At 36.6% G+C, this 15,867-nt stretch overlaps 1 protein-coding gene across 1 annotated transcript in view; it reads left to right on the forward strand.

Moving 5' to 3' along the window:
- The window catches only part of ERC2 (ELKS/RAB6-interacting/CAST family member 2), a gene marked incomplete at both ends in the record, with an annotated part of 834,864 nt that overhangs the window by 416,247 nt on the left and 402,750 nt on the right, over positions 1-15,867 (forward strand). The window contains one exon of the mRNA XM_082849011.1: positions 8,054-8,247. Within this exon, the coding sequence (XP_082705137.1) occupies positions 8,054-8,247 (194 nt within the window). The remainder of the gene's footprint in view (positions 1-8,053; positions 8,248-15,867) is intronic.

A 15,867-nucleotide genomic window follows, 5' to 3' on the forward strand; every position in this document is an offset into this window, starting at 1 on the left:
CTTTTCCTTCCTTCTCTCCTTCCCTCTATTCTTTCTTCTTTTTTCTTATCTAATATCTATTTCTTTTCACGAAATTGTTTCAGTGTTTGTTGAGTTTTATATCCTATTTTTATGACATATCATCAGAATTTTCTCATATAATTAACTGTTCTTCTAAAATACCTTTTTAATGGTTGTATGATATTCCACCCTATGTTCTCATTTCCCAAACGTTAATCATTTCTTACCCCCTTTTTTTTTGCCAGTATAAATAATACACTGAAGAACAGCTTTCCATATTAATTTTCCCACATTTCTATTTTTTTAATAGAATAAAACCCTGGGCCAGTAACTTTTAAAAGCTCCCGGTAGTTCCCGCTATGTTGCATTTTAGAGAAGTTCTACTAAGGCATGGTTCTTCCAGCACTGAATAAAGGCATTCTTTCTGTCACATCCAGACCAACACCAAGGACTTTCATTTTACATAACTTTGACAAATGCACAGATGGAATATTTTTTTTTCATTTTAACTTTCCTTTCATTAATTACTAGTGTGGTTGAGGTTTTTAATTCATTTATTAGCTGTTTGTATTTTTCTTCTGTAAATTGTTTCTTTAAGTCATTTAAGCACTTGTTTTTGAGTTTTCTGTTTTGTTCATTGGATTATTCTGTATGGGTTATTCTGTGCTTTATATGGAAACTTCGTCAGATTTGTGGCAAAATTTTATTTAATTTTTTTCTTTAGAGAACTATTTTTACATTCCTGACCTGTGTTTCCCTTTAGGATTTCCTCATTGCCTTTATGCTTAAAAGTCATCCTCTGATTTCAAGCATAGACACTCAACTATATTAAATTTTTTAAATGGTACTTTTTATATCAGTTTATTCACCTTATCTATCTTTAGATTACTTTGATTCATGTTGAGTGGTGGAGTTCTAACTATATTTTTCTAAATGATCAACTAGTTATCCCAACACCATTTATCAAGTAATTCTTTCTGTATCCACTGATCTTGCTACTGTTTTATACTAAATTCTTATATGGATGAATATTTTAATTTCTGAGCTTCTGTTTAGTTTCATCAATTTCCATTGCTTGTTGAGTCAGAATTTTATTTATTGTGGCTTTATAATATTTTTAAACATCGAGTGCAACAAATTCTACCCCACTTCTCTCTGCTTTTTATTAGGTCTCAGTTTGTTTTAATGTTCTTAGCCTTTAATTTTCTATCATTCCAAGTAAACTTTAGGATCACCTTGTCAATTAAAAAGCACGGTTGTTTATTTTAATTTGAATTATATTCAACCTATAAAATAATTTTAGAATTATTGCTATCTTTCCAATATTTTTTTCCCATTTCGTGAACTTGATACAACTTTTATCTATTTCAGTTATCTTTTACAGTAAAGTTTTGACATTTTTCTATTATAAGCCTGTGATGTTTCTTTTTAAGGATAGCCCTGAGCATTTCTATGTATATAATTTTTAGTTGTGAATGCTATATTTGTCCTTTTATTTTCTAACCAGTTATTGGTACCTAGGAAATTTATTTTATTCTTGTTTATTTATTTTGAATATGGCCACCCTACAAAATTTGGTGAATTATAACTTGTTTTTGTTAAATAAGATAATTTTACAGTCAGCCCTATGTACATCTGTCTAAACTAAGTCAGAATAAATAAAAATTAAGCTTTGAAGTCCTCCTGGGAGTATTTTTACCCTAGAGTAGAAATAAACCTTCTACTTTGAAAAACCTTTTACATTAGTCACTCTGTTTTACTAAGTGATACTCTAATGCCATGTCTTAGGAGTCTAAAATGTTGTCTGTGTATCCTTATTACTTCTTATAGTAATAACCTTTCTTCAGCTTAACTACCAATCTCTACTCCTGAAGGAGTTTTGTCTTGTCATTATAAACACTGTGCAGGTTATCTTCAGGTGAGTTCTTTTCTTCCTTTAGTTCTTACTTCTAGACAAGTAATATCATTTTTCCATCAGTGTCCAATACCTTCTTTGCTGTAGCCCTAATGGTTATTGTGCCCAGAGATCGTATCCAGAAGCCTCTTATAAATTTTTAATAAATCTTTAGACTTTCTGGGTCCTAAATTTAGTGCTTCATTTAATACCATGATTGCTGCAGGGCAAATGTTTGATTTGGAGGTACTGGGGGCAACTTTGCTACTGGCTAAGACATACTTGAGACCCCTCTGTTGTTCCCACACACATGAGTCCCCCCTGCCTGGTCACTATCTTTTGAAATCCCATCTCTTCTACAAATTCACCTTTTGTGGGACTCACATTTTATGTAAGGTTTTACAAGAAAAAGACCAAGCATTTTTCCAGTCCAAAGGGAAAAAAAATTTTGTTCATGTTCAGTGAACTCTTCCTGATTTATATGTCATTATAAGAGTGCAATCCCAGGGACATGATAGGCTGAATTATAAATACTTTCACAGTCCTTATCTAGGTACAGTGGTTTCTTTTTACGATTTTTTTTTAGCCAGTGTCTGAAAATTATTTGATTCACTCATAGACTAACTAGCTCCCTTGACACAATGGAAAATTACAACTATTTAAGAGGTATTTGTAGCATGCGTGTAGCATACATGTAGCATGTACAAACACACATATACACACAAAAAAACATACCTTACACTGAATCTAGGCTTTCAGTACTTTAAGAATTCAAGTTATATTTGAAATAACACTTAAGATTGGAAGTCACATGTTTTGTATCAGACCATCCAGATAATTACTCAGTTCTCTACATTGCTAATTTTAGGAAATTCCATAGTTAGAAGATATTACATTAATAATTATATTTTTGTGTGAAGGGTCTTAAGAAGTGTTAAGCATACAGTTGGTTCCTTTTATTTTGTATATGTGGAACTTAAACAGATGTTCAAAATAATTTTTCTTATGTTTATTATACATATCCTATCTGTCTCATCTGTGACAAGAGATTTCTTTTTGGAATGGTTGTTATAATATGCAAATTGTGAATATTCTGGATGTAGTTAGCTGGAATTGTGAAAGAATAATTTCCTTTAGCATTAATTAATGTAAGACTGAAAGGAACATCGTTTTTAGTTTCCAGACATATTTTTTAGACTCACCTATTATATTTGGTATTAATTAATTGGATTTAAAATAAAATTAAAATTTTATAACATGTTAGAGTTCTAAAATCACCCTAAAAACTCTATTTTAAAAAGTAATATTTTGTTTATAACTCAGAATTATGTGAAGATTGGAACTTACTGTAGCAGATTGAAATAATGTTTAGAGTAGTTTATATACCCTGTTCTGCTGTTAAGATATGAAAGGACCGTTAAAGTGTTGTTAACAGACACTAAACCCCCAAAGTGCTGCAATGGAGAATCATATTTTTACAGTGCACAAATTTAATAAATTATTGCTAAAACCATAAGCAGCATGAAAGAAAAGTCCTCAGATTCATTAGTTAGCGTTCTGCTTGCACTTTATGGTCATGACTAATCATTTGTTTATTTTGAGAGAAATGATTTTTTATTAAAATTGTTAAGGCCCATTTCAAAGAGAGAATGATATTTAACATTATAATTGAATATTCCCTGCCTAGTTTCACATCAGGTTTCTGGACCAAAGTTAATACTTTCCTTTCTAGGCACTTGGAATGATGAACTAACATTTTATTAAAAATAATCAATGGCTAACTTTCACACAAGGAGTGTAAATAAACTCGTGATTTGTCATATTGATACTATCAATCCTGGTATGGTTTTAATCACGTTTGCTCTTAACTTTGATTTAGATATAGTATTAATCTGTAATTTTGCCTTATTTCCTGAAATAGTTCTAAATTGTTTCATTAAAATAACCACTAGGTATTGTTGTGTACTCCTTGTCCTAAGTCATGACCAGATTTCTCTTCTGTGCTTGATTCAGGCTTTCAGAACCAGTTCACATCAAAATGGCAAGCTTGCCCACATCTGTGAGGCTCCAAACTTTGTTTTGATTGTTCCCATTTGCGGGGAAATTTCCTTACATATGGAAATGCAAGAAACATAATTGGGGGACCCTCAAAATTTACTGATCTAATATGTAATACAGACATTTTTGAAATGTTCTTTTCTCAATTTTCTGTGTTTCTATAAGATGCTTGAAATTTGCTCTAAAAGTTACCAGAAATATTTTGAAGCAGAACCAGATACCTGGATTTGTTTTTAAACTGACCTGTTTAATCAGAAAAATTAAATCTCTACATTAGGAAAAAAAATGCTCGTAGGTATTCCTTTGGTTTTAATGACTGGTGTACGTCTTTGAAAGTGACAGTGTGTTTCACTATATTTATGATACATAAGTTCTGAAATAATTAAAAGAAAATCCACACCAATCTGCATTTTTCAAGAGCTAGATTCCTGACTAGTGAATGAAGTTGATGTGTCTTAGATGAATGGAATGGGCAATTGCTTCCTGACCTTTTGGGGGTACTAATTTAAAATCAACAGATTCATAAGGGGAAGTACTTATTGTATATTTTCGGTCTAAACCTTGAATAGGTCACAATGCCATGGTAGGAATTTGTCAGGTAATGATTTATTCAAATGTATTTTTATGTTTTTGCAGTGCCTAAAGTACATTAGGCCCTAATCTGTTGTCTACTTTTGATCCCTATCGGGAACTCCCAGTCCAGATGAAAGAACCCATGTTTTAATTTGAAAAGGCAAGAGTATTGCCTAAATGCAAAGAAAGTGCTTCCTTCTCTCTATTTTTAGAGGAGGCTCTGGCCTTACAATTTTGAAGGAAGCATTGGCTTTGTAAGCTCAATTTCCTCCTGTTTTTCTTTGGTATGGTATCTCCCCCATGTCTATAGATCACAGTATAACACACTCACGCTACACTAGTTAACAGTTTCAGCCGATCCTCCGAAAAGTTGTGATTCATGCTGAGTAGAGCTGGTTAAATTCTGTGGAAGACTTTTGCTTCCACTGCTTAGGTTGGATCAGGGACTCACCAGGCTACAGTCATGTGAAACTCTCTCTTCCCTTGGGTCTTCACATGGACCCTAGTGATTATCCAAACGCAGCTGTTACTCTTCCATCTCTATATGACTCTTTCTTGCAGCTTTCTATTGACTTGAAAAATTTTTAAATGATATGTATCTACACCTTTATTTAATAACCCTTCCAAGAATTCTGACACCAATATTGAAGGTGATTTGACATAAACTCTTTTGCCCAGAAATCAGTAGACATTGATATAGAGATAAATAGATATATTTAACTCAAAGGTGTTCTTCAGGTTGTCTATTCCTTTTAAAAGGAAGAATCATTGGCACCTACAAATTATCTAACAGACACCAGGCCAGCTGTAAACTTGGCTATGGTCTTTATTTTAATAACATGATCTAACCGTAGCATCACACACAGTGGTCAACATGGTCTAGATTCAGGATTGCTTTTTCCTAGGCTTTCTGTACCTCTAAACATCCCATGAGTCCTTTAACCGTACTCACTTGGTGGGTTTAAAAGATTGCCAACCCATTGAATTTCACCCTGTGCTGAAAACTTGCCTTGGTTCATCTTCTCCTCTTCAAGTAGCTAAAATAAGGAATGTGTTTACCTACCTATCACCAGCAGACTGCTTTCTCTGAAAACCTAGCAGGGAGGCTTCTCTAAGGTGTATGTAGTATCTTGTCAATGAAAATTAAATAAACATATCAATTTAGCTGTATGACAAGCCTCACTTATGGGATGCATATTATAAAATAATAATCACAATAAAAACACAAATGAATAATACCTTCCCCATGTTTGTCATTTTATCGTTTTCACTGTCCTTAGAGAGGCTTATTCATTTGCCCATAGTCGTAAGACACAAGGCCATATTTAGAATCTAGATCTTACAATTAGTAATCCTGTACCCATTTATTAAAAATCGTGATAATAATAATCTTAAGAATAAAAACAACCAAAATAAACCACAGCAGCTAACTGCTAGCTCTTTGTGAATCTTCAAATCTGAGTCAAAAAAGGAATTTTCACTCATCAGAAATAAGCTACAAAACATTTATTCATTTATTTTGAGTCTTTCTAGCTGGTCATTACTTAGTTCTTTAGTTCTTTTTCTTAAACATCTCAGTGTCACTGGTTGGTTAGTTTGAGAAAACTGCCATGGACAGGTTTTTAGCTGCCATAAAATAATGGTAATATAGTATAAAAGTAGAAGAGAATTAACATGAAATTTTTGTTTTCTTTCTCATAGTAATCGAAAAGCTGTATATTTTAAATGCTTTTCTGTTATAAGAGAAATGAGTTGATTATTATTATCACAGATAGAAGTAGTTATATGGAGTATTTTGTTTTAAAATAGAATACCTGCTCTACATCTTTTGATGGGAGATTAACAAATTAATATTCATTACTTCAATTTAAACTAAAATTATTAGATGGATAAACTCCTAAAGGAATATTAGCTCGAGATTCACTTTCAGATTATTTTAATTATACTGAAAAAGCTCACTAATTCTATTCTATTCTATTATAATGAAACTCAGTGTACGCACTAAATAAATAAAAATAAATATTTTCTGAGAAATGTGGATGACAGGCTGCCTGATACTGTGTTGAATTGATATATTTTCTCCAAGTTCTTTTGCGTAGTTGAGTTTATTTCTTGAATAAGGAAATCTTAGATTAAAGAATGTGAAAGCAAATTATTCCCCATCTATCCTCATGCTTAAATAATATGTTACATGCAAAAATTCCTAAAAATAATTAGTTTGTCATAAATAAGAAATTTATTTTTATTTATACTAATTTTTGAATTTTTTCTACTAAATTATTGCAAAGACTGTCAACCTTCTAACAGTAGTGTTAGTGTTAATTTTTCTAACCATGCATGATTCATCTGACCCCACAGTAGTTGCAGCTTGCTTGCCTTGTTTTTTTCCCTGAAATTTTTTTTAAAAAGTGTATAAAAACACAACGGACATCTGCTCTAGTAGAAGACAGCAGGATAATTTAAGTCCTAATAAATTGTTAACATTTTATTAGTTCACACATGGATTTTGGAGATATATACATATATGACCTCTCTGAACTTTCTATGTTGAATGTGCACTGTTGTTAAACTACTTGTTTTTTCCCTGCCTGCTCTTTGAAGAAGTCAATTAGGAATAATGGGAAACAAGGGGTAGGCAAAACATTGCAGTGCAGTGTTATTTCCATCTGTCTGGGAATATTTCAGCCAAAAGTTTATTTTGGGAAAAAAAAAAAAGCCATAACGCACTGTCACACACAAAAAACCACAAATACTTTGGCTGCAAATTATTCTGCAGTGTTGTTGCTGTGTTGTTGCCTGTGTCTGTTCTCCTGTGTAAAGCTGCCCCCCACCCCCCATGCATGTGTTTGAAGATTCTCGTCTGTGTGCTTGCTCATGAATTAGCTCATCCTCCTCCCGGTTCAGGTTTATTTAATCAAAAGAACAAGAATTTATGGGTATGACTGTTAGCTGGAAAGCCCTTCTGCTTTTTCAAGGCTTTGTTTCATTCTACATCTTCTGCTGAAATTTCTCAGTGGGATGAAGTGTTCAATGATCAGCCAGCCAGTCTCTTATATGTTACCTAGCTTTACATATACCCTTGATGGTTCCTGGAGAAATAATTTAACATTGTTTTTTCTCAGTTTCTCTGTATTGGAAAAGGAAGCTGTTGGTATGAGTCATTTACTTAACTGTGAGGAGTTGAATTGTCTTAGTTCTGTTTGCCAAAACACCAGAAATAAACACATCACTGTCTCTATCTCCACCAAGCCCCCATTTCTTGTGGGGAAAAAAAAGCAAAAAGCAGCATCATTTAATGAAATAAAATATTAACAATAAAAGAAACTAGCCTTAAAAATCAAGATAGTTATAAGGTAGCTGAAATTTGTGATTTTTCTATTTTGCCTTTTAACTGACAGTATACCCATAATTCTTGATAGTTGTTATTTTTTTCTCCAAAGTTAATTTCTGGGCCATTGGTGACTGCACTATCTATTGTTGTTCTAAATTGTTATCTTAACTACATTCTTTAAAAATATAATGTTGAAGGCTCATAATATTGAAGATGACTCCAGGATGAACCCAGAATTTGCAGACCGAATAAAACAGCTTGATAAAGAGGCATCTTATTACCGTGATGAGTGTGGCAAGGCCCAAGCAGAAGTCGACCGGTTGCTGGAGATCCTCAAGGAGGTGGAGAATGAAAAGAACGACAAGGACAAGAAAATTGCAGAACTTGAGAGGTAAACTTTGCATTCATGTTGTGAATTGTCAACAGTGAATGAACATTGATTGCTTAGTTGCCCATCTCAGGTTGCAGTAAATTTGGAATGCACATTCATATTTCACGGAGGAAACAAGTTATGCATGAGGAATATGGCCTGTAGGGATGATGTTGTGTTTCTGTGGGATACTCGGAAGTCAGTTGGCTTATATTTTGAGGGCTTATGTACTTCTTCAGTGTTTGAGAAAATAATGGGCAACTTTCTTGAGTGATATCCATGATCTAGCATTTGTGCCAGCAAAGTGTGTAAGAGACTGAAGCTTTGACTACCTGAAAAAAAAACCACTTAAAAAGTCTTTGTATTAGTTGGATAGTAATCTGATTTTTGTTCAGTGTGACCCATTTTAGAAATTATGTCAAGTTTTTTTTTTTTTTCTGATAGGCAAATTAAAATCCTTAAGGGCTTCATTTTAATTTTAAAGTGTGGAAATATTCTGCCAGACTACTGGTTCTTAAAAATACTGTTAATTTTAGATGTATCTACATGGTTATTTTGGAATGATATTTTAGGACCAAAATTTTTCTTAAAAAGATAGTGTGAAATCACAGTGAAGTTACCATATTTTTCTTTCTCTTTTTCTTTTTTTTTTTTTTTTTTTTTTTGCGGTACGCGGGCCTCTCAGTGTTGTGGCCTCTCCCGTTGCGGAGCGCAGGCTCAGCGGCCATGGCTCACGGGCCCAGCCACTCCGCGGCATGTGGGATCTTCCCGGACCGGGGCACGAACCCGTGTCCCCTGCATCGGCAGGCGGACTCTCAACCACTGCGCCACCAGGGAAGCCCCATATTTTTCTTATTGCTGAGAAAATTGAGACCCTGAAGGGTTGAACGACCTTCTGAAGATTGGTCCTGTGGTCAGAAAGAGACAAAACTGTAGTGTAGGTTTCTTGACTCCTAGTCCACTTCGCTGAGAAGAAGGGAGCCATAGCAAGGATGCCCTAGATAATATTACTAATAGTAATTATGATTCAAAATAGATTATATATATTTCATGCTCACAGTATAACAGGTACTCTGCTAAGCACTTGACCTGCAAGTGCTGTATACCATTTTAATTCTACCCACAACACAGAAAGTCTCATTATCATCATTTTATAGGTGAGAAAACTATGACTTATACAGATTAATTAACTTCCTCAAGATTGCAGAGTTTATAAGAATCAAAGTCAGGATTTGAACCCAGGTCTGACACATGAGTGACTGAGAGCAATCCCATCCAACACTGGGCCAGAAAGAAGAAGCTAGTCCAGTAGCACTCAACAGTCTTGTAGCTGGCAGAGAGGCTTCGCTGCTGGGCCACAGGAGATCTGCCTCATCTTTATTAGCTTTCATGAGAGAAAGCTCATTTAGAAGGCATTTTGCTGCACTAAACCAGCCCTTCAGAACAGTAATTTAAAGTCAGGATCAGCTACTATAAATATTTGCATAAAATAGCATAATTGTCTAGTTGGACAAACAGGTCTTAGCTGAACGCTATTGCCATTAAATCATCAAGAATATTCACGTTTTTATTTCCGCAATATGGAATGCATTAAAACAACAGTGATTTTACAGGCATTTATCTTTATGTACTTTCTGCACATTTTCTTTATCTCTGCCTTTGCCTCCCCTTAAAGCTGATGCCTCCCAGGCACTGTAATTCATAAAACGTGTGGTGGGACTTGACTCTGTCCCAATTCTCTGCTGGCCTGTGTCTTGCGTCCAGCAGCAGAGCATAGTCTGGGAAATGTCTGAGCCCCAGTCCCAGCCCAGACCCAGAAAGGGGTGGGAGTGGAGATCAAGAGGGGAAGTTTCTTGGGAACAGGAGAGCTCAGCCTTGGCCTGTCTTTTTGAAGCATTATCTGCTGGGCTACATGTGTATTCTGACCAAAGCATCTTCCTCAAGTTGTCAGGCAACCCTTTTCAAATTGGTCAGTATCTCCATTTGCTGGCTTAAACTACAAAATTCATACCTCATAATGTTGGGAACTAAAGATTTTCTTAGTGATGTGACATATAGCTCCATTTTGGAATCATGGAGGAGTGTTTGCAATTAAGGTTGTGATTTTGAAAACCAAAAAATTGAACTCGTAATAAATTTGTGGTCTCTGGTCTGTAATGTGACCTACCAGAGACAGTAGACCTTTTTTTAAAAGCAGCTAGTGTTCTGAGATATTCCAGAACTTCCGTCACGTGCGAGAAAAGGTATGGGGTTAGGGATAACTCAAACGACACTGACACGTGCCTACTTCTCTCTCAGAGGGCAGTTTGTGTTTGCTTTCTATTCCGTTAATATTCCCATTTTTTATTTCTCCACAATATATACATTCTAAATAACACATGCCTGGCACTTACATGGATGCATTTACCTCTTAAATTCTTCGTGAATGATGTTTTTCATCAGCCATTAAAGATTCTGCTTTTCAAAGTGCATGTTGCTCCAGTGTGGTCCCTATGTGCAGTTCTGCCTGTAAACCCTTGCACTTGATGCTGGTGGCTCATCAGGGAGCTTCTGCCTTGGACTGCAGGCTGCTCTGGGGGAATTTGACACAATGTGGTCAGGGGACCTTCAACAAGCCCCTGAGAGCTGGTCCAAATCAGGCTGAAGTCATTATGAGATCACCAATGCTAGATATCTTGTATGTGCACAATCAAGTAGCTAGAGGCAACATTAGAGGCAATGAAATATGTAGTCTTTCTATGTCAGTGCTCATCAAGGTCTCTGAGTTTTATTTAGAGTTTCAGGCTTAATCCTTTAGTGCCTTAGGGGAAGGAGAGAGGTTAACAGAGTCTGTCAAACAAGGCTTGCTGCCACTGGATTTCTGGCATCTCACCCATGGGAAGGAATCAGTCAGATGACCTTTCATGTAAATTATCTTAAATATATTAGGGGCTTTGTCACCGTTTGTCTGGAGGTCAGGGAATGCCCAAATTGAGCCCTCAATCAGATCCCTCCCCACTGTGAAGAAGAGAGTGGGTCCCTCAGGGGGGTTTACTCCTAAAACATAAAATCAGAATAGAAAACAGGGTAGCAGTGTGCCCTGGGATAATCCGGGCAGTGCTGGAGCTCAAGGCTGAGAGGCAGCCCTGACCCTATGTGGTGGGGAGCGAGGTGTCAAACTCCATCAGGTGGATGCTGTGACAGTTCACATCTTTGGCTTTGAATGAAATACTTTGGATAAAAAAGCAAGTGTAGGGCTTCCCTGGTGGCGCAGTGGTTAAGGGTCCGCCTGCCGATGCAGGGGACATGGGTTCGTGCCCCGGTCCGGGAGGATCCCACATGCTGCGGAGCAGCTGGGCCCGTGAGCCATGGCCACTGAGCCTGCGCGTCCGGAGCCTGTGCTCCGCAACGGGAGAGGCCACAACAGTGAGAGGCCCGCGTACCGCAAAAAAAAAAAAAAAAAGCAAGTGTATGTGTCAGAATCTCTCCAGTTCTACCAAAGTACCTACAGACAAGACTGAATAAATCGAAATGAAGTGTTCTCTACAGCACTAAACTGGGGTCTGAAGGAGGTGTGTTCACCATTTGGGCTCATGTCTAATACTGGAGATTGCAAGCAGAACCAGAGGAAATGAGGAGCGCCTGAAGAACCTTTGTGAGATGTGTCCAAAAAGACCTGGGCACCCAGTTGGCACTCACCATGTGGCTGACAGAGTCTTGGTGCTCCAGCTGGGTGTCAGGCCTGAGCCTCTAAGGTAGGAGAACTGAGTTCAGGACATTGGTCCACCAGAGACCTCCCGGTGCCAGATAATATCAAACGGCAAAAGCTCCTCAGAGATCTCCATCTCAACGCTAACACCCAGCTCCACTCAATGACCAGCAAGCTACAGTGCTCGACACTCTATGCCAAACAACTAGCAAGACAGGAACACAACCCCACCCATTAGCGGAGAGGCTGCCTAAAATAAGTTCACAGACACCCCAAAACACACCACCGGATGCGGCACTGCCCACCAGAAAGACAAGATCCAGCCTCACCCACCAGAGCACAGGCACCAGTCCCCTCCACCAGGAAGCCTATGCAACCCACTGAACCAACCTTACCCACTGGGGCCAGACACCAAAAACAACGGGAAATATGAACCTGCAGCCTGTAGAAAGGAGACCCCAAACACAGCAAGTTAAGCAAAATGAGAAGACAGAGAAATACACAGCAGATGCAGGCGCAAGGCAAAAACCCACTGGACCAAACAAACGAAGAGGAAATAGGCAGTCTACCTGAAAAAGAATTCAGAGTAATGATAGTAAAGATGATCCAAAATCTTGGAAATAGAATGGAGAAAATACAAGAAATGTTTAACAAGGACCTAGAAGAACTAAAGAGCAAACAAACAGTGATGAACAACACAATAAATGAAATGAAAAATTCTCTAGAAGGAATCAGTAGCAGAATAACTGAGGCAGAAGAACGGATAAGTGACCTGGAAGATAAAATAGTGGAAATAACTACTGCAGAGCACAATAAAGAAAAAAGAATGAAAAGAATTGAGGACAGCCTCAAAGACTTCTGGGACAACATTAAATGCACCAACATTCGAATTATAGGGGTCCCAGATGAAGAAGAGAAAAAGAGAGGGACTGAGAAAATACTTGAAGAGATTATAGCTGAAAACTTCCCTAATATGGGAAAGGAAATAGTCAATCAAGTTCAGGAAGCGCATAGAGTCCCAAACAGGATAAATCCAAGGAAAACACACCAAGACACACATTAATCAAACTAACAAAAATTAAATACAAAAAAAAAAATATTAAAAGCAGCAAGGGAAAAGCAACAAATGACATACGGGGGAATCCCCATAAGGTTAACAGCTGATCTTTCAGCAGAAACTCTGCAAGCCAGAAGGGAGTGGCAGGACATATTTAAAGTGATGAAAGAGAAAAACCTACAACCAAGATACTCTACCCAGCAAGGATCTCATTCAGATTCGATGGAGAAATTAAAACCTTTACAGACAAACAAAAGCCAAGAGAATTCAGCACCACCAAACCAGCTTTAGAAGAAATCCTAAAGGCACTTCTCTAGGCGGGAAACACAAGAGAAGGAAAAGATCTACAATAACAAACCCAAAACAATTAAGAAAATGGTAATAGGAACTCTCACATGTCGATAACTACCTTAAATGTAAATGGATTAAATGCTCCAACCAAAAGGCATAGACTGGCTGAATGGATACAAAAACAAGACCCGTTATATATGCTGTCTACAGGAGACCCACTTCAGACCTAGGGACACATAGAGACGGAAGGTGAGGGGATGGAAAAAGATATTGCATGCAAATGGAAATCAAAAGAAAGCTGGAGTAGCAAATCTCATATCAGAAATAATAGACTTTAAAATAAAGACTATTACAAGAGACAAAGAAGGACATTACATAATGATCAAGGGATCAATCCAAGAAGAAGATATAACAAGTGTAAATATTTATGCATCCAACATAGGAGCACCTCAAAACTTAATGCAAATGCTAACAGCCATAAAAGGGGAAATCGACAGTAACACAATCATAGTAGGTTACTTTAACACCCCACTTTCACCAATGGACAGATCATCCAAAATGAAAATAAATAAGGAAACACAAGCTTTAAATGATACATTAAACAAGATGGACTTAATTGATATTTATAGGACATTCCATCCAAAACCAACAGAATACACTTTCTTCTCAAGGGTTCATGGAACATTCTCCAGGATAGATCATATCTTGGGTCACAAATCAAGCCTTGGTAAGTTTAAGAAAATTGAAATCGTATCAGGTATCTTTTCTGACCACAATGCTCTGAGACTAGATATCAATTACAGGAAAAAAACTGTAAAATATACCAACACATGGAGGCTAAACAGTATTCTACTAAATAACCAAGAGATCACTGAAGAAATCAAAGAGGAAATCAAAAAATACCTAGAAACAAATGACAATGAAAACATGATGGCCCCAAACCTATGGGATACAGCAGAAGCAGTGCTAAGAGGGAAGTTTATAGCAATACAATCCTACCTCAAGAAACATCTCACATAAACAACCTAACCTAACACCCAAAGCAGTTAGAGAAAGAAGAACAAAAAAACCCCAAAGTTAGCAGAAGGAAAGAAATCATAAAGATCAGATCAGAAATAAATGAAAAAGAAATGAAGGCAACAATAGCAAAGATAAAAAACTAAAAGCTGGTTCTTTGAGAAGATAAACAAAATTGATAATGTATTAGCTAGACTCATCAAGAAAAAAGGGAGAAGACTCAAATCAATAGAATTAGAAATGAAAAAGGAGAAGTAACAACTGACACTGCAGAAATACAAAGGGTCATGAGAGATTACTACAAGCAACTATATGCCAATAAAATGGACAACCTGGAAGAAATGGACAAATTCTTAGAAAAGCACAACCTTCCGAGACTGAACCAGGAATAAATAGAAAATATCAACAGACAAGTCACAAGCACTGAAATTGGGACTGTGATTAAAAATCTTCCAACAAACAAAAGCCCAGGACCAGATGGCTTCACAGGCGAATTCTATCAAACATTTAGAGAAGAGCTAACACCTATCCTTCTCAAACTCTTCCAAAATATAGCAGAGGGAGGAACCCTCCCAAACTGATTCTACGAGGCCACCATCACCCTGATACCAAAACCAGACAAAGATGTCACAAAGAAAGAAAACTACAGGCCAATGTCACTGATGAACATAGATGCAAAAATCCTCAACAAAATACTAGCAAACAGAATCCAACAGCACATTAAAAGGATCATACACCATGATCAAGTGGGATTTATCCCAGGAATGCAAGGATTCTTCAATATACGTAAATCAATCAGTGTGATACACCATATTAACAAACTGAAGGAGGAAAAACCGTATGATCACCTCAATAGATGCAGAAAAATCTTTCGACAAAATTCAACACCCGTTTATGATAAAAATTCTCCAGAAAGTAGGCGTAGAAGGAACTTACCTCAACATAATGAAGGCCATATATGACAAACCCAAAGCCAACATCGTTCTCCATGGTGAAAATCTGAAAGCATTTCCTCTAAGATCAGGAACAAGACAAGGTTGCCCACTCTCACCACTATTATTCAACATAGTTTTGGAAGTTTTAGCCACAGCAATCAGAAGAAAAAGAAATAAAAGGAATCCCAATCGGAAAAGAAGAAGTATAGCTGTCACTGTTTGCAGATGGTATGATACTATACATAGAGAATCCTAAAGATGCTACCAGAAAACTACTAGAGCTAATCAATGAATTTGGTAAAGCAGCAGGATATAAAATTAATGCACAGAAATCTCTTGCATTCCTATACACTAATGATGAAAAATCTGAAAGAAATTAAGGAAACACTCCCATTTACCATTGCAACAAAAGGAATAAAATACCTAGGTTAAATACCTAGGTTAAAAAACCTACCTAAGCAGGTGAAAGACCTGTATGCAGAAAACTATAAGACACTGATGAAAGAAATTAAAGATGATACAAACAGATGGAGAGATATACCATGTTCTTGGATTGGAAGAATCAACATTGTGAAAATGACTATACTACCCAGAGCAATCTACAGATTCAGTGCAATCCCTATCAAACTACCAGTGGCATTTTCCACAGAACT

Source organism: Leucopleurus acutus (genome assembly GCF_964270905.1).
Source record: "Leucopleurus acutus genome assembly, chromosome: 10".
Classification (NCBI taxonomy): Eukaryota; Metazoa; Chordata; class Mammalia; order Artiodactyla; family Delphinidae; genus Leucopleurus; species Leucopleurus acutus.